Source organism: Oncorhynchus tshawytscha, linkage group LG19 (genome assembly GCF_018296145.1).
Source record: "Oncorhynchus tshawytscha isolate Ot180627B linkage group LG19, Otsh_v2.0, whole genome shotgun sequence".
NCBI classification, from domain to species: Eukaryota; Metazoa; Chordata; class Actinopteri; order Salmoniformes; family Salmonidae; genus Oncorhynchus; species Oncorhynchus tshawytscha.
In genome coordinates this window covers 31,353,392-31,370,862 of record NC_056447.1, presented here as the reverse complement: position 1 = coordinate 31,370,862, position 17,471 = coordinate 31,353,392, and the positions used below count along the sequence as shown (strand labels likewise).

Genomic DNA, 17,471 nt, shown 5'->3' with positions numbered 1-17,471 from the left:
TTCTTTTCTCTCTACTCCCCTCTTTTTCTCTTTCTCTCTTCTTTTCTCCCCCTCTCTCTCCATTCTTTATTTTCTCTCTACTCCCCTCTCTTCTTTTCTCTCTACTCCCCTCTCTTCTTTTCTCTCTACTCCCCTCTTCTTTTCTTCTCCCCTTCTTTTCTCTCTACTCCCTCCTCTTCTCTTCTTTTCTCTCTACTCCCCCTCTCTTCTTTTCTCTCTACTCTTCCTCTCTTCTTTTCTCTCTACTCCCCCTCTCTTCTTTTCTCTCTACTCCCCCTCTCTCCTCTTCTCTTCTTTTCTCTCTACTCCCCCTCTCTTCTTTTCTCTCTACTCCCCCTCTCTTCTTTTCTCTCTCTCCCCCTCTCTTCTTTTCTCTCTACTCCCCCTCTCTCCTCTTCTCTTCTTTTCTCTCTACTCCCCCTCTCTTCTTCTCTTCTTTTCTCTCTACTCCCCCTCTCTCCTCTTCTCTTCTTTTCTCTCTCTCCCCCTCTCTTCTTTTCTCTCTCTCCCCCTCCCCTCTTCTCTTCTTTTCTCTCTCTACTCCCCTCTCTTCTTTTCTTCTCTCCCCCTCTTCTTTTTTCTCTCTCTCCCCCTCCCTCTTTTTTCTCTCTACTCCCCTCTCTCCTCTTCTCTTCTTTTCTCTACTCTCTCTTTCTTCTCTCTCTCCTCTTCTCTTCTTTTCTCTCTACTCCCCTCTCTTCTTTTCTCTCTCCCCCTCTCTTTTTTTCTCTCTACTCCCCCTCTCTTCTTTTCTCTCTACTCCCCCTCTCTTCTTTTCTCTCTACTCCCCCTCTCTTCTTTTCTCTCTCTCCCCTCTCTTCTTTTTCTCTCTTTTCTCTCCCCCTCTCTTCTTTTCTCTCTTTTCTCCCCCCCTTTCTTCTTTTCTCTTCTCCCCCTCTCTTCTTTCTCTCTCTTTTCTCTCTACTCCCCTCTCTTCTTTTCTCTCTTCTTTTCTCTCTACTCCCCCTCTCTTCTTTCTCTTCTTTTCTCTCTACTCCCCCTCTCTTCTTTTTCTCTTCTTTTCTCTCTACTCTTTTCTCTTCTCTCTCTCTTTTCTCTCTCTCCCCCTCTCTTCTTTTCTCTCTCTCCCCCTCCTCTCTTCTTTTCTCTCTTCTCCCCCTCTCTCCCCTTCTCTTCTTTTCTCTCTACTCCCCTGTCTCTCTTCTTTCTTTTTTTCTCTACTCCCCCCTCTTCTTTTTTCTCTTTACTCCCCCTCTCTTCTTTTCTCTCTACTCCCCTCTCTTTTCTCTCTCCCCCTCTCTTCTTTTCTCTTCTCCCCCTCTCTTTTTCTTTTCTCTTCTTTTCTCTCTACTCCCCCTCTCTCCTCTTCTCTTCTTTTCTCTTTACTCCCCTCTCTTCTTTTTTCTCTCTACTCCCCCTCTCTTCTTTTCTCTCTCTCCCCCTCTCTCTTCTTTTCTCTTCTTTTCTCTCTTTTCTCTACTCCCCTCTTCTTTTCTCTCTACTCCCTTCTTCTTTCTCTCTACTCCCCCTCTCTTTTTTTTTCTCCTCTCTCTTCTTTTCTCTCTACTCCCCCCTCTCCTCTTCTCTTCTTTTCTCTCTACTCCCTCTCTTCTTTTCTCTTCTTTACTCCCCCCTCTCTTATTTTCTCTCTACTCCCCTCTCTTCTTTTCTCTCTCTCTCTCCCCTTCTCTTCTTTTCTTTTCTCTTCTTTTCTCTCTACTCCCCCCTCTCTTCTTTTCTCTCTTTCTTTTCCCCTCTCTCTTCTTTTCTCTCTACTCCCCCTCTCTTTTCTTTTCTCTCTCTTCTTTTCTCTCTACTCCCCCTCTCTTCTTTTCTCTCTACTCCCCTCTCTTCTTTTCTCTCTTCTCCCCTCCCCCTCTCTTCTTTTCTCTCTACTCCCCCTCTCTTTTCTCTTCTTTTCTCTCTCTCCCCCCCTCTCTTCTTTTCTCTTCTTCTTTCTTTTCTCTCTACTCCCCTCTCTCTTTTTTCTCTCTACTCCCCTCTCTCTTCTCTTCTTTTCTCTCTACTCCCCCTCTTCTTTTCTCTCTACTCCCCCTCTCTTCTTTTCTCTCTACTCCCCTCTTCTTTTCTCTCTACTCCCCCTCTCTTCTTTTCTCTCTACTCCCCCTCTCTTTTCTCTACTCTCTCTTCTTTTCCCTCTCCCCTCTTCTTTTCTCTCTACTCCCCTCTCTTCTTTTCTCTCTCCCCCTCTCTTCTTTTCTCTCTACTCCCCCTCTCTTCTTTTCTCTCTACTCCCCCTCTCTTCTTTTCTTTTCTCTTCTTTTCTCCCCCTCTCTTCTTTTCTCTCTACTCCCCCTCTCTTCTTTTCTCTTCTTCTTTTCTCTCCCCTCTCTTCTTCTCTCTTCCCCCTCTCTCTTTTCTTTTTTCCCTCCCCCTCTCTTCTTTTCTCTCTACTCCCCCTCTCTTCTTTTCTCTCTCCCCCCTTCTTTTCTTTTCTCTTTATCCTTTTCTCTCTTCTTCTGGGAGGAATATGTTCTTTTCTCTCTACCCTCTCTTCCTCTCTCTCTTCTTTTCTTTCTCCCCCTCTTCTTTTCTCTCCTCTTCTTTTCTCTCTACTTTTCTTCAGTCTCTTCTTTTCTCTCTCTCCCTCTCTTTTTTCTCTCTAAAAAAACTTTTCTCTCTAGCCCCCTCTCTCTTCTTTTCTCCTACCCCCTCTCTTCTTTTCTCTCTACTCCCCCTTCTCTTCTTTTCTCTCAACTCCCCTAACTCTTCCCCTGTCTCTAGCTTTTCTCTCTGGGATGGAGCTGGACGAGGCTCTGAGGAGTTCCAGGCTCTCTTCTTTTCTCTCTCACTCCCCCTCTCTTCTTTTCTCTCTACTCCCCTCTTCTTTTCTGCTCTACACTCTCTTCTTTTCTCTCTAACTCCCCCTCTTTTCTTCTTTTCTCTCTCTTCCTGACCTCTTACTTTTTTCTCTCTACTCCCCCTCTCTTCTTTATCTCTAACTCCCCTCTTCTCTTCTTTTCTCTCTAGTCCCCTCTTCTTTTCTCTTTCTTCTTTTCTCTCTACTCCCCCAGGACTTTTCTCTCTACTCCCCCTCTTCTTTTCTCTCTGGGACTCCCCTCTCTTTTCTTTACTCTCTTACTCTCTCTACTCCCCCTCTCTTCTTTTCTCTCTACTCCCCTCTCTCTTTTCTCTTACTCCCCTCTCTTCTTTTCTCTCTACTCCCCTCTCTTCTTTTCTCTTATTCCCCTCTCTTCTTTTCTCTCAGCTCTTTTCTCTTTCTCTCTACTCCCCTCTCTTTTTTTTTCTCTCTACTCCCTCTCTTTTTTCTCTCTACTCCCCTCTTCTTTTCTCTCTACTCCCCTCTCTTCTTTTTTCTTCTTTTCTCTCTGATCTCTTCTTTTCTCTCTACTCCCCTATCTTGATTTTCTCTCTACTCCCCTCTCTTCTTTTCTCACTGACAAAGTGTCTTCTTTTGCTCTCTACTCCCCCTCTCTTCTTTTCTCTCTACTCCCCTCTCTTCTTTTCTCTCTACTCCCCCCTCTCTTCTTTTCTCTTAATGTCTTCTTTTCTCTCTACTCCCCCTCTCTTCTTTTCTCTCTCTCCCCTCTTTCTTTTCTCTCTAGCTTTCTTTTCTCTCTTTTCTTCTTTTCTCTCTACTCCCCTCTCTTCTTTTCTCTCTACCCTCTCTTCTTTTCTCTCTCTACTCCCCCTCTCTTCTTTTCTTTACTCCCCTCTCTTCTCTCTCTTCTTCTTTTCTCTCTACTCCCCTCTCTTCTTTTCTCTCTACTCCCCCTCTCTTCTTTTCTCTCTACTCCCCCTCTCTTCTTTTCTCTCTCTCCCCTCTCTTCTTTTTTCTCTACTCCCCCTCTTTCTTTTCTCTCTCTCCCCTCTCTTCTTTTCTCTCTACTTCTCTTCTTTTCTCTCTACTCCCCTCTCTTCTTTTCTCTCTACTCCCCCTCTCTTCTTTTCTCTCTACTCCCCCTCTCTTCCTTTCTCTTATTTCTTCCTTTTTTCCTTTATCCTTTGGGAGGAATATGTACTGTATAAGCACTTGTTAAGTGTGTGAGTAAATTTGTATGTGTGTGTGTGGCTTTTCCAGGTCAGTGCTTCTGTAATAAAACTATGATTGAAAAAGGGGAAAAAAACGCCAAGAGCAGTTGTACACCCACCCTCTCTCACCCTCAGACACAAACACACAAAACAATGATGTCAACGGTGACATGAGAGAGACACACACAACTAACCTCTTCTCCCCCTGTCTCTAGCTGTGTGGTCGATGAGATGGACTTCTCTGGGATGGAGCTGGACGAGGCTCTGAGGAAGTTCCAGGCTCACATCAGAGTCCAGGGAGAGGCCCAGAAGGTGGAGAGACTCATTGAAGCTTTCAGGTCAGACCCATCAACCAATCACATCATACCCTCAGATTGATCAGCATATCAGGGTTACTGCAGGGGCAGACACTCTGGTTCTGGAGCATCACAAACAGCAAGTCCAACCTAGCACCACACCTGACCTGATTACTAAAAACTTCAGCAACTGAGCCAATCAATATCAGTAACTAGCTACATTCCAGCTGCCTAGTGGTCTCCCAGGTCTAAAGTGTCCTGCCTCCAGGACCACGGTTTTAAGCTGTAGGGACAAAGTCCAACCTATCTGGGAGGGGGTAGTAAGATAGACAAGAAGTTACAGGAGTGTTATGTAACAGATGTTATGTCATCTGTCATTAGGGTGACATAGGGTGACATAAGAAGTTATTTTAATGGAGGAATTATTCCGTGCCAGCTGGTGAGCATCTCTCATATGCAGATGTGAAGATAAGAGAACTAGCTGGCGTAGAAATAACTTTGTTACGTACTCACACACACACACAAACTGATCATTCCCAGTGTCAGAGTATTTGATGTGCAGCAGGAATCTCAGGAAACTGAACACTGACTAAGTGTATGTGTGTATATGCTTGGGAGGAGGGTTATACCGTACATCTCTTGTCAGGACGTAAGAACCCACAAGTGAACAGTATTAATGTCTGAAGTTGAGTTGCTAATGATGGAGAAACTGTTTGTTTCTGAGACCATTACAGCAGAACAGCTTTTTATCTCTTTCTCTTTCTCTCTCTGTCTCTCTTTCTCTGTCTCTTTTTCATTGGACCTGTCTCTTTCTCTGTCTCTCTTTCACTCTCTCTTTTTCATTGGACCTGTCTCTTTCTCTGTCTCTCTTTCACTCTCTCTTTTTCATTGGACCTGTCTCTTTCTCTGTCTCTCTTTCACTCTCTCTTTCTCTCATTGGACCTGTCTCTTTCTCTGTCTCTCTTTCTCTGTCTCTCTTTCTCTGTCTCTCTTTCTCTGTCTCTCTTTCTCTCTCTCTTTTCTCTGTCTCTCTTTCTCTCTCTTTCTTTTTTTTCATTGGACCTGTCTCTTTCTCTGTCTCTCTTTCTCTGTCTCTCTTTCTCTGTCTCTCTTTTTCTCTCTTTTTCATTGGACCTGTCTCTTTCTCTGTCTCTCTTTCTCTCTCTCTTTTCTCTGTCTCCCTTTCTCTGTCTCTCTTTCTCTGTCTCTTTCTTTCTTGGACCTGTCTCTCTTTCTCTCTTTGTCTCTCTTGGACCTGTCTCTTTTTCTCTGTCTCTCTTTCTCTGTCTCTCTTTCTCTCTCTCTTTTTTTTTCATTGGACCTGTCTCTTTCTCTGTCTCTCTTTCTCTGTCTCTCTTTCTCTCTTTTTTTCATTGGACCTGTCTCTTTCTCTGTCTCTCTTTCACTCTCTTTTTTCATTGGACCTGTCTCTTTCTCTGTCTCTCTTTCACTCTCTTTTTCATTGGACCTGTCTCTTTCTCTGTCTCTCTTTCTCTGTCTCTCTTTCACTCTCTCTTTTCATTGGACCTGTCTCTTTCTCTGTCTCTCTTTCTCTCTCTCTTTTTCATTGGACCTGTCTCTTTCTCTGTCTCTCTTTCTCTGTGTCTCTCTTTCTCTCTTTCTCTCTTTTTTCATTGGACCTGTCTCTTTCTCTGTCTCTCTTTCACTCTCTCTTTTTCATTGGACCTGTCTCTTTCTCTGTCTCTCTTTCACTCTCTTTTTCATTGGACCTGTCTCTTTCTCTGTCTCTCTTTCACTCTCTCTTTTTCATTGGACCTGTCTCTTTCTCTGTCTCTCTTTCTCTCTCTCTTTTTCATTGGACCTGTCTCTTTCTCTGTCTCTCTTTCTCTCTCTCTTTTTCATTGGACCTGTCTCTTTCTCTGTCTCTCTTTCTCTGTCTCTCTTTCACTCTCTCTTTTTCATTGGACCTGTCTCTTTCTCTGTCTCTCTTTCACTCTCTCTTTTTCATTGGACCTGTCTCTTTCTCTGTCTCTCTTTCACTCTCTCTTTTTCATTGGACCTGTCTCTTTCTCTGTCTCTCTTTCACTCTCTCTTTTTCATTGCTCCCCTTCCCCCTGTCTGAGGTACTGTACAGATGTAGGATCTTCATTTGAGCCAGGAAAATAATCCAGCAACAACAGAAAATGTGAATTACTATATGGATTAAAATTTTGGGAATTTCTTTGTAGGGGTTTACACATTTTTTCTTAGGGCAAATCAAGTCTGACATTCTAAAGTGGAAATTACTAAGTTTAGAAGCATTTTTAAACCTTGAATACACTACAGGTTTGCAAAATTCTCAGCAACAAAAGAGTATGTGTAGATACCTCTCTCTCCATCTCTCTACCTGTCCACCTCTACAGTCAGAGGTACTGCATGTGTAATCCTGAGGTGGTGCAGCAGTTCCATAACCCAGACACCATCTTCATCCTGGCTTTTGCTGTGGTACTCCTCAACACGGACATGTACTCCCCTAACATCAAACCTCAACGCAAGATGGGCCTCAATGATTTCATACGCAACCTACGAGGTGACTGGGTGTCTGTGTGTCTGTCTATCTGTCTGTTGTCAACAAACAGGGCCTAGCTTGTTAGGGGAGTTGTGTCTTTGTTTAGTTCTTCCTTCGGTATGATTTCTGTGCCTACTGATAAAAGAACGAATCTAAATAATACAAACCCCATGGTGTTATTTGTGTGTGTGTGTGTGTGTGTGTGTGTGTGTGTGTGTGTGTGTTTTTGTGTGTGTGTGTGTGTGTGTGTGTGTGTGTGTGTGTGTGTGTGTCGGTGTCGGTGTCGGTGTGTGTGTGTTTTATGAGTGTGACTCAGTATAATGAGCTGCAGAAGCCTTGCAACATTTATGACAGTGTTTCTGAGACACTGGAGGGGTTATTTATAGAACTGACACACAAACCTGCACAGATGCACACACACGATGCTTTGAATATTTTAATACAACACATGACCATTTTCATCTGGACTGGCCCATATCATTAGAGTGGCAGGATCAGGGCTGGTCAGTGTAGAGAACACACCAAACCAGGGACAAGTGAGAGAAGGCTGAGGGCTGGAACATCCCTAACTCCTAAATAAATTATTAAAGTTGCATTTTTAGTAATGTTTACATATCTTGCATTACTCATCTCATATGTATATCTGCATTTTATACCATCTATTGCATCTTGCCTACACCACTGTGTCATTGCTCATCCATATGTTTATATGTATATATTCTTATTCCATTCCTTGATTTAGATTTGTGTGTATTAGGTATCTGTTGTGGAATTGTTTGATATTACTTGTTAGGTATTGCTGCACTGTCAGAAGTAGAAGCACAAGCATTTCGCTACACTCGCAATAACATCTGCTAACCATGTGTATGTGACCAATACAATTTGATTTGATTTTGTAATGGGGGCTTCTCTCCTGACTGGAACACAACACAAGGTCTCCCTCTAGTGGTGAGATAGAGCCACAGCATATCTACTGTTGACAGATAGGGATGCTACTAACTACCAGGCAATCCTGTCCTGTCCTGCAACGAGTCTAAACCAGGGATGGAGTAAATTCAGCTTTTACTTTATTTTGTGAATTTCCTCTGTAAAGTGTGTGTCCCTGTTCCCTTAGGAGTGGACGACGGAGCAGACATCCCCAGGGAGATGGTGACAGGGATCTATGAGAGGACCCAGCAGAGAGAGCTACGCTCCAACGAAGACCACGTCACCTACGTCAGCCGTGTGGAACAGTCCATACTGGGCATGAAGACGGTGAGTTGGTGGGTTTGGGTGTGTGTGTGTCAGATAGCTAGACAGAAAGTGAGAGGGAGAGAGAGAGTGGTGCGTGTGTGTGTTGTGTGTCTGAAAGAGAGATGGAGAGAGAGTAAGAGAGTTTGAGGGAGAGGTGTGTGCATGTGTGTGAGAGAGTGGTGAGTGTGTGTGTGTGTTAACCCCATGGTGTGTGTGTTAAGCCCATGGTGTGTGTGTGTGTTAACCCCGTGGTGTGTATGTGTTAACCCCGTGGTGTGTGTGGGTTAACCCCATGGTGTGTGTGTGTGTTTAGCCCATGGTGTGTGTGTGGGTTAACCCCATGGTGTGTGTGTGTGTTTAGCCCATGGTGTGTGTGTGGGTTAACCCCATGGTGTCTGTGTGTGTTTAGTCCATGGTGTGTGTGTGGGTTAACCCCATGGTCTGTGTGTGTTTAGCCCATGGTGTATGTGTGGGTTAACCCCATGGTGTGTGTGTGGGTTAACCCCATGGTGTGTGTGGGTTAACCCCATGGTCTGTGTGTGTTTAGCCCATGGTGTGTGTGTGTGTTAACCTCATGGTGTGTGTGTTTAGCCTGTGGTGTGTGTGTGTTAACCTCATCGTGTGTGTGTTTAGCCTGTGGTGTGTGTGTTTAGCCTGTGGTGTGTGTGTTAACCTCATGGTGTGTGTGTTTAGCCTGTGCTGTGTGTGTGTGTTTAGCCCATGGTGTGTGTGTGTGTTTCTTTGTAGATTCTGTCTGTGCCCCACCGTAGGCTGGTGTGTTGCTGTCGTCTGTTTGAGGTGGCAGACTTCAACAAACCCCTGAAACAGAAACTGGCCAACACCCAGAGAGAGGTGTTCCTGTTCAACGACCTCATACTTGTGAGAACACACACACAAGCACGCACCCGCATACACACGCGCGCGAGTAATGTTATTTTGTGTAGTAACAATATGTGTATGTGTACTGATGGTATAGCTTATGTTCATTCTGCTATTTCCTCACACAGATCCTGAAGCTGTGTCCCAAGAAGAAGACTTCTGCCTCCTACACCTTCTGTAAAGCCATGGGTCTACTGGGCATGCAATTCCACCTCTTCAGTAACGAATGTAATTTCTATACTATTACTACTACTACTACTACTACTACTACTACTATTACTACTACTACCACTACTACCACTACTACTACTACCACTACTACTACCAATACTACCACTACTACCAACACTACCACTACTACTACTACTACTACTACTACTACTACTGTCCAATACTACTACTACTACTACTACTACTACTACTACTACAACTACTACTACTTCTACTACTACTAATACTGTCCAATACTACTACTACCACTACTACTACTACCACTACTACCACTACTACTACTACTACTACTACTACCACTACTACTACTACTACTACTACTACTACCACTACTACTACTACTACTACTACTACTACTACCACTACTACTACTACTACTAATACTGTCCAATACTACTACTACCACTACTACCACTACCACCACTACCACTACTACTACTACTACTACTACTACTACTACTACTACTACTACTACTACTACTACTACTACTACTGTCCAATACTACTACTACTACTACTGTCCAATACTACTACTACTACTACTACTAATACGGTCCAATAATACTACTACCACTACTACCACTACCACTACTACCACTACTACTACTACTACTACCACTACTACTACTACTACTACTACTACTACTACTACTACTGTCCAATACTACTACTACTACTACTGTCCACTACTACTACTACCACTACTACTACTACTACGAATACTGTCCAATACTACAACTACTACTACTACCACTACTACTACTACTACTACTACTACTACTACTACTACTACTGTCCAATACTACTACTACTACTACTACTACTGTCCAATACTACTACTACTACTACTACTACTACTACCACTACTACTACTACTACTCCTGTCCAATACTACTACTACTACCACTACTACTACTACTGTACTATAACACTGTACTTCTACATACATAGCTAATTATGAGCTGTGACATTGTCCAGAGTCCAGACTATATCAGTGGCATCACCATTCTACTCACACAGCTAACTTGTGTGTGTGTGTGTGTGTGTGTGCTAACTGTGTGTGTGTGTGTGTGTGTGTGTGTGTGTGTGTGTGTGTGTGTGTGTGTGTGTGTGTGTGTGTGTGTGTGTGTGTGTGTGTGTGTGTGTGTGTGTGTGTGTGTGTGTGTGTGTGTGTGTGTGTGTCCAGACTATGCTCATGGCATCACCATGTTGAGTCCGTTCTCGTCAGAGAAGAAGCAGATGGTGAGTTTCTGCTCCCCCAGTGGAGAGGAGCTCAGGAAGTTCACAGAGGAGCTACGAGAGTCCATCACTGAGGTCAACGAGATGGAGCAGATACACATTCAATGTGAGCACACACACACGCACACACACGCACATGCACACACACACTTTATGTAATATATGGTCACATATCACTGTCTACAGGGGAGCTGAAGAGAGAACAGGGGGTGCAGACTCACACCCCCCACACCAACGGAGGACAGATGGGCACACTCAGTCGACACACAGGATCCCCCACAGGTAACAAACAAACACTAAGTTAGCAACTAGCACCACACACCACTCTGTGTCTCTGAGTGTCACTTCTGTGTTTCTCCCCTCAGCCCAGAAAGATCCGTATGACACGACTAGCAACAACACTGTGGAGGTGAGTCACATACACACAGTGTATTTTTTTTAGCAAAGATACAGACAGGTGAGGAGTAAAGGAGACCCTCGTCATCTCCCTCCAGCTCTGTGTGACTCAGAGCGACACAGCCACAACTGTAGGGCTAGATTTAACCTTCAGCTTTCTGCTAACAGGGGGCAGTAAATGAACTATTAGCCACCTGCTAATGCACGGTGAGCTATTAGCCTCCTGCTAACAGAACATCTGCTTCCCAGCCATCACAAGCTTTTCTAAGCCCTGTTGGCCCTGCTAGAAAACCATCTCCATGGCCAGACTCAGGGTTGATGTGCGTGTCTGTGTATGCATGCATGCATGTGTATGATTTTTAAAATGGCGCTGGAGGAGATTGCTGCCGTTTTGCTGCCGGGCTCCTAACCAGTTGTGGTTTTTTGCATTATTTGTAACTTATTTTGTACATAATGTTTCTGCCACCATGTCTTATGACCTGAAAAGAGCTTCTGGATATCAGAACAGCGATTACCCACCTTGTAACGAGTCGGACGCGAAGGATTTACTTCAGACACCAGACAAGGCCCAAATCCCTGTCATTTGCATTAAGAAGAGATGGAGATATAGGTCGGGGTGCCTTATAAGAATCTGACGGCGAGTGGGTAACCTCCTCTAACATCAGTCCTATTAGCCAACGTGCAATCGATCATTGGATAATAAACTGGATGAGCTGGGATCAAGACTATCCTATCAACGGGACATTAAAAACTGTAATATTTTATGTTTCACCCATTTGTGGTTGAATGACGACATGGATAACATACAGCTGACTGGGTTTTCCGTGCATCGGCAAGACAGAACAGATAGACAAGGGGTGGCGGTCTGTGTCTATTTGTCAATAACAGCTGGTGCACAAAGTCTAATATTAATGAAGTCTCAAGGTTTTACTCGCCTGAGGTAGAGTATCTCAGCTGTAGACCACACTATGTACTAAGATAGTTTTCATCTATATATTTCATATATTTACCACCACAAATCAATGCAAGAAAATGCTCATCCAGTGGTGGCGCTCCTAGTGGCCGGGACTTTAATGCAGGGAAACTTAAATCTGTTTTACCTCATTTCTACCAGCATGTTACATTTTCAACCAGAGAAAACTCTAGACCACCTTTACTCCACACTCAGAGACGTGTACAAAGCACTCCCTAGCCCTCCAATTGGCAAATCTGACCATAAATATATCCTCCTGATTCCTGCTTACAAGCAAAAACTAAAGCAGGAAGTACCAGTGACACGCATAATATGGAAGTGGTCAGATGATGCAGATGCTAAGCTACAGGACTAGCACAGACTGGAATATGTTCTGGGATTCTTCCGATGGCATTGAGGAGTTCACCACATCAGTCACTGGCTTCATCAATAAGTGCATTGATGATGTCGTCCCCACAGTGACCGTACGTACATACAGTACCCCAACCAGAAGCCAAGGATTACATGCAACATTTGCATTGAGCTAAAGGGTAAAGCTGCCGCTTTCAAGGAACGGGACTCTAACCCGGACACTGATAAGAAATTCTGCTATGCCCTCCGACGAGGGCAAAGCGTCAATACAGGACTAAGATCGAATCCTACTCCAACGGCTTCAACGCTCGTCGGATGTGGCAGGGCTTGTAAACTATTACGGACTACAAAGGGAAGCACAGCCGTGAGCTGCCCAGTGACTACCAGACAAGCTAAATTACTTCTATGTGCCTTCAAGGCAAGCAACACTGAAGCATGCATGAGAGCACCAGCTGTTCTGGATGACTGTGTGATCAAGCTCACCGTAGCCGATGTGAGTATGACCGATAAACAGGTCAACATTCACAAGGCCGGAGGGCCAAATGGATTACCAGGATGTATACTCCGAGCATGCACTGACCAACTGGCAAGTGTCTTTACTGACATTTTCAACTTGTCCCTGACTGAGTCTGTAATAGCAACATATTTCAAGCAGACCATCATAGTCCATGTGCCAAAGAACACCAAGGTAACATGCCTAAATGACTACCGCCCTGTAGCACTCACGTCTGTAGTCATGAAGTGCTTTGAATGGCTGGTCATGGCTCACATCAACACCATTATCCCAGACACCCTAGACCCACTCCAATTTGCATATCGCCCCAACAGATCCACTGATGACTCAATCTCTATTGCACTGCACACTGCCCTTTCCCACATAGACAAAAGGAACACCTAAGTGAGAATGCTATTCATTGACTACAGCAACACTGAAGCATGCATGAGAGCACCATTAGTTCAACACAACAGTGCCTTCAAAGCTCATAATTAAGCTAAGGACCCTGGAATTAAACAGCCCTCTCTGCAACTGAATCCTGGAATTCCTGACGGGCCGCTCCCAGGTGGTAAGGGTAAGGAACAACACATCTGCCACGCTGATCCTCAACCCGGGAGCCTCTCAGCGGTGCGTGCTTAGTCCCCTCTGTACTCCCTGTTCACCCATTACTGCATGGCCAAGCACAACTCCAACACCATCATTTAGTTTGCCAACAACACAACAGTGGTATGCCTGATCACCGACAACAATGAGCCTATAGGGAGGAGGTCAGAGACCTGGCAATGTGGTGCCAGGATAACAACCACTCCCTCAACGTGATCAAGTCAAATGAGATGATCGTGGACTACAGGAAAAGGAGGGCCGAACACGCCCCCATTCTCATACATATTACCTCAATTACCTCAACTAACCGGTGCTCCTGAACATTGACTCTGTACCGGTACCCCCTGTATATAGCCTTGTTACTGTTATTTTATGGTTGCTCTTTAATTTAATTTTTTTATAGTTTTCTTCAGTTTATTTAGTAAATACTTTCTTAAAACTGCATTGTTAGTTCAGGTTTTCTAAGGAAGCATTTCACTGTAATGTGTACACCGGTTGTATTCAGCGCATGTGAAAAATACAATTTGATTTGATTTGAATTGAGCCCAGTTCCTCCACTCTAAATGACCTCTCTACAGAACTAGCAGCTTCCAACCCAACCTCCCCACCAAGCCCTAACTCTTAGTCAGTCCTTTAGAGTTGCATATATCTTGGCAGCAGGTAGCATAGTGGTTAAGAGAGTTGGGCCAGTAACCGAAAGGTCGCTGATTCTAATCCCCGAGCCGACTTGGTGAAAAATCTGTCAATGTGCCTATGCTCCTGTAAATTGCTGCGGATAAGAGTGTCTGCTAAATGATGTAAATGTAAAAATCTTTGTTAGGGAGACATTGTGTGTATGTTCGATCCCTGCATGCTGCCATTGTGTCTAACCCACCAGAGGGCTGCTGTAGGCTGCGTTCAGGCTGGTAACTCCTCATGCCATTCTCTGGCTGTTTCTAAACTAGGTGTCAATTCACAATAGGCTGCTGCAGACCTACCACATGACCCAGGCCAGCCCTGATAGGCTGCTTCAGACCTACCATGTGACCAGTCCTGACTCCACCCAACTGGCTCTGGCAGCACCCCTGGCAATGCTTAGCCCCACCCACCCTGGAGAACTCCGCCCAGACACCCTCATTCAATGCCAGCAGATCGTCAAGGTGATTGTTGTGGACCAGAGCGGCCAGGGGCGAATGGAAGCCTTCATCAGTCAAGGAAGCCCCGCCTCCCACCACCGCCTCATCCAATCAGCGATGTCCACACCAGTACGGATCAGAGAGGGATCTGAGCCCCCTCTGCCTCCCCCTCCTCCCCCCTACAACCACCCCCACCAGTACTGTCCCCCCGACTCCCCCTACCCCCTTCCACACACCCTTCCTCACCCCCTGCGCAGACGCAACTCTAGTGGTTCCCGCAGCCTCGTCTGACATATGTCCCCTGATCCTACCACACCTAATCCTCTGTCCTCTGAACTTTTGTTAAACAGTGATATACTGGGAGAAACACACACAACACAAACACTCATAGACAAAGATAGAGAGGGAAAGGGTGAGACGAGGAAGGGAGGAAGAGAAAGAGGGAGGTAAGGAAGTCAGCTGAGAGAGAGGGAATAAGCCAAGAAATAGAGTGGGAGAAAATGGAGAGGTTTCAAATCAATATAAATTCAGTCATCTAACGATGTAATGTGTATTTTTGATTATGATGTAGTTTTGACAACATTTCTAAAGATAGATTTTCTAATCTGACAGCTCTTGTGACACAGTGTCATCTGTACATATCTATATCTGTACCTGGCTTTAGAAAGAACACTCTAGGATGCCCCTCTCACCCCCTAATCATAACCCTGCCCTGATATCACACAGCTGATGCAACAAAAGGAATTCCTCGCAGTGAATGGAACTGTCTGGACATAGAGACATACAGTTGAAGTCGAAAGTTAACATACACCTTAGCCAAATACATTTAAACTCAGTTTTTCACAATTCCTGACATCAATCCTAGTACAAATTCCCTGTTTTAGGTCAGTTAGAATCACCACTTTATTTTAAGAATGTGAAACGTCAGAATTATAGTAGAGAGAATTATTTATTTCAGCTTTTATTTTGTTCATCACATTCCCAGTGGGTCAGAAGTTTACATACACTCAATTAGTATTTGGCAGCATTGCCTATAAATTGTTTAACTTGGGTCAAATGTTTTGGGTAGCCTTCCACAAGCTTCCCACAATAAATTGGGTGAATTTTGGCCCATTCCTCCTGACAGAGCTGGTGTAACTGAATCAGGTTTGTAGGCCTCCTTGCTCGCACATGCTTTGTCAGTTCTGCCCTCAATAGGATTGAGGTCAGGGCTTTGTGATGGCCACTCCAATACCTTGACTTTGTTGTCCTTAAGCCATTTTGCCACAACTTTGGAAGTATGCTTGGGGTCATTGTCCATTTGGAAGACCCATTTGCGACCAAGCTTTAACTTCCTGACTGATGTCTTGAGATGTTACTTCAATATATCCACATACTTTTCCTCCCTCATGATGCCATCTATTTTGTGAAGTGCACCAGTCCCTGCTGCAGCAAAGCACTCCCACAACATGATGCTGCCACCCCCGTGCTCCACGGTTGGGATGGTGTACTTCGGCTTGCAAGCTTCCACCTTTTTCCTCCAAACATAACGATGGTCATTATGGCCAAACAGTTCTATTTTGTTTCATCAGACCAGAGGACATTTCTCCAAAAAGTATAATCTTTGTCCCCATGTGCAGTTTTTTTATGGCAGTTTTGGAGCAGTGGCTTCTTCCTTGCTGAGCGGCCATTCAGGTTCTGTCGATATAGGACTCGTTTTACTGTGAATATAGAAACTTTTGTACTTTTCCTCCAGCATCTTCACAAGGTCCTTTGCTGTTGTTCTGGAATTGATTTGCACTTTTCGCACCAAAGTACTAGGAGACAGAATGAATCTCCTTCCTGAGCGGTATGACGGCTGCGTGGTCCCATGGTGTTTATACTTGCATATTATTGTTTGTACAGATGAACGTGGTACCTTCAGGCATTTGGAAATTGCTCCCAAGGATGAACCAGACTTGTGGAGGTTTACAATTGTTTTTCTGAGGTCTTGGCTGATTTCTTTTGATTTTCCCATGATGTCAAGAAAAGAGGCACTGAGTTTGAAGGTAGGCCTTGAAATACATCCACAGGTACACCTCCAACTGACTCAAATGATGTCAATTAGCCTATCAGAAGCTTCCGAAGCCATGACATCATTTTCTGGAATTTTCCAAGCTGCTTAAAGGCACAGTCAACTTGGTGTATGTAAACATCTGACCCACTGGAATTGTGATACAGTGAATTATAAGTGAAATAATCTGTCTATAAACAATTGTTGGAAAAATGACTTGTGTCATGCACAAAGTAGATGTCCTAACCGACTTGCCAAAACTATAGTTTGTTAACAAGAGATTTGTGGAGTGGTTGAAAAACGAGTTTTAATGACTCCAACCTAAGTGTATGTAAACTTCCGACGTCAACTGTATCACCTCCATCACATCATCAACTCTCACCTAGGGTTTTAGCTTTCCTCCTTGGCACTCTGTGTTTTGTGTTCTAAGATGATAATGAGATGCTAAAACTACTTTTGAAGAAGTGAGTATGTCAGAGCAGCAAGGAGGGAAGACTGTTTTTCCTGAGTCCTGGTTTACAGTGTCTGACTTCTATATCTGTGTAGGAGTGTGTGTGCATGTGAAGGTATCGGGTGTGATAGTGAGTGACAGTGTGTGTGTGTGTCTGTGTGCGCGCGCTTGTATGCGGGCGTGTGTGAATACCATTATTATCATCTCTGAGGTTTTGTTACATGGGTCCAAGCCTCACACTCAGGTAAACACCAGTACTGACGACAATCTTATTTGATCTGCTATTTGTCAACTTTTAATCTTATTAATGACATTCATATGATTAGTTCATAAAAACATTAATGTTGAATCTTATTAATTGATCATGTTCTAACATTCTAGCTTATTAGTCCTGTTGAATATTTAGTCTCACGTTGTGAATCTATACCCATTCTTTATCCATTCTCACATGATTAACCTGTTCTACTCTTCACTGGACTGCTTGTCCCACAGGGATGTATATACACAACCAGTATATATATATACACACACACACACACACACACACACACACACACACACACACACACAGCATTAAACCAGAGAATGACTTACGAAGTAAGATATTTGTCAGAGTATTACATATGTTTGATTATTATTACTGATTGTGGTAACATCTCTTCCTTCCCCTCTCTCTGAGGGCTGTGACACGC

At 44.1% G+C, this 17,471-nt stretch overlaps 1 protein-coding gene across 1 annotated transcript in view; it reads left to right on the top strand.

The window, feature by feature from the left end:
- LOC112218975 (IQ motif and SEC7 domain-containing protein 3) overlaps positions 1–15,149 on the top strand; it is a 36,956-nt gene extending 21,807 nt beyond the window's left edge. The window contains exons 7-15 of the mRNA XM_042302020.1: positions 4,191–4,313; positions 6,635–6,801; positions 7,895–8,034; positions 8,761–8,892; positions 9,021–9,120; positions 10,310–10,468; positions 10,549–10,644; positions 10,728–10,771; positions 14,126–15,149. Coding sequence (XP_042157954.1) covers positions 4,191–4,313; positions 6,635–6,801; positions 7,895–8,034; positions 8,761–8,892; positions 9,021–9,120; positions 10,310–10,468; positions 10,549–10,644; positions 10,728–10,771; positions 14,126–14,587 — 1,423 coding nt within the window. The 3' untranslated portion in view covers positions 14,588–15,149. The remainder of the gene's footprint in view (positions 1–4,190; positions 4,314–6,634; positions 6,802–7,894; positions 8,035–8,760; positions 8,893–9,020; positions 9,121–10,309; positions 10,469–10,548; positions 10,645–10,727; positions 10,772–14,125) is intronic.
- The last annotated feature ends 2,322 nt before the right edge of the window (positions 15,150–17,471 follow it).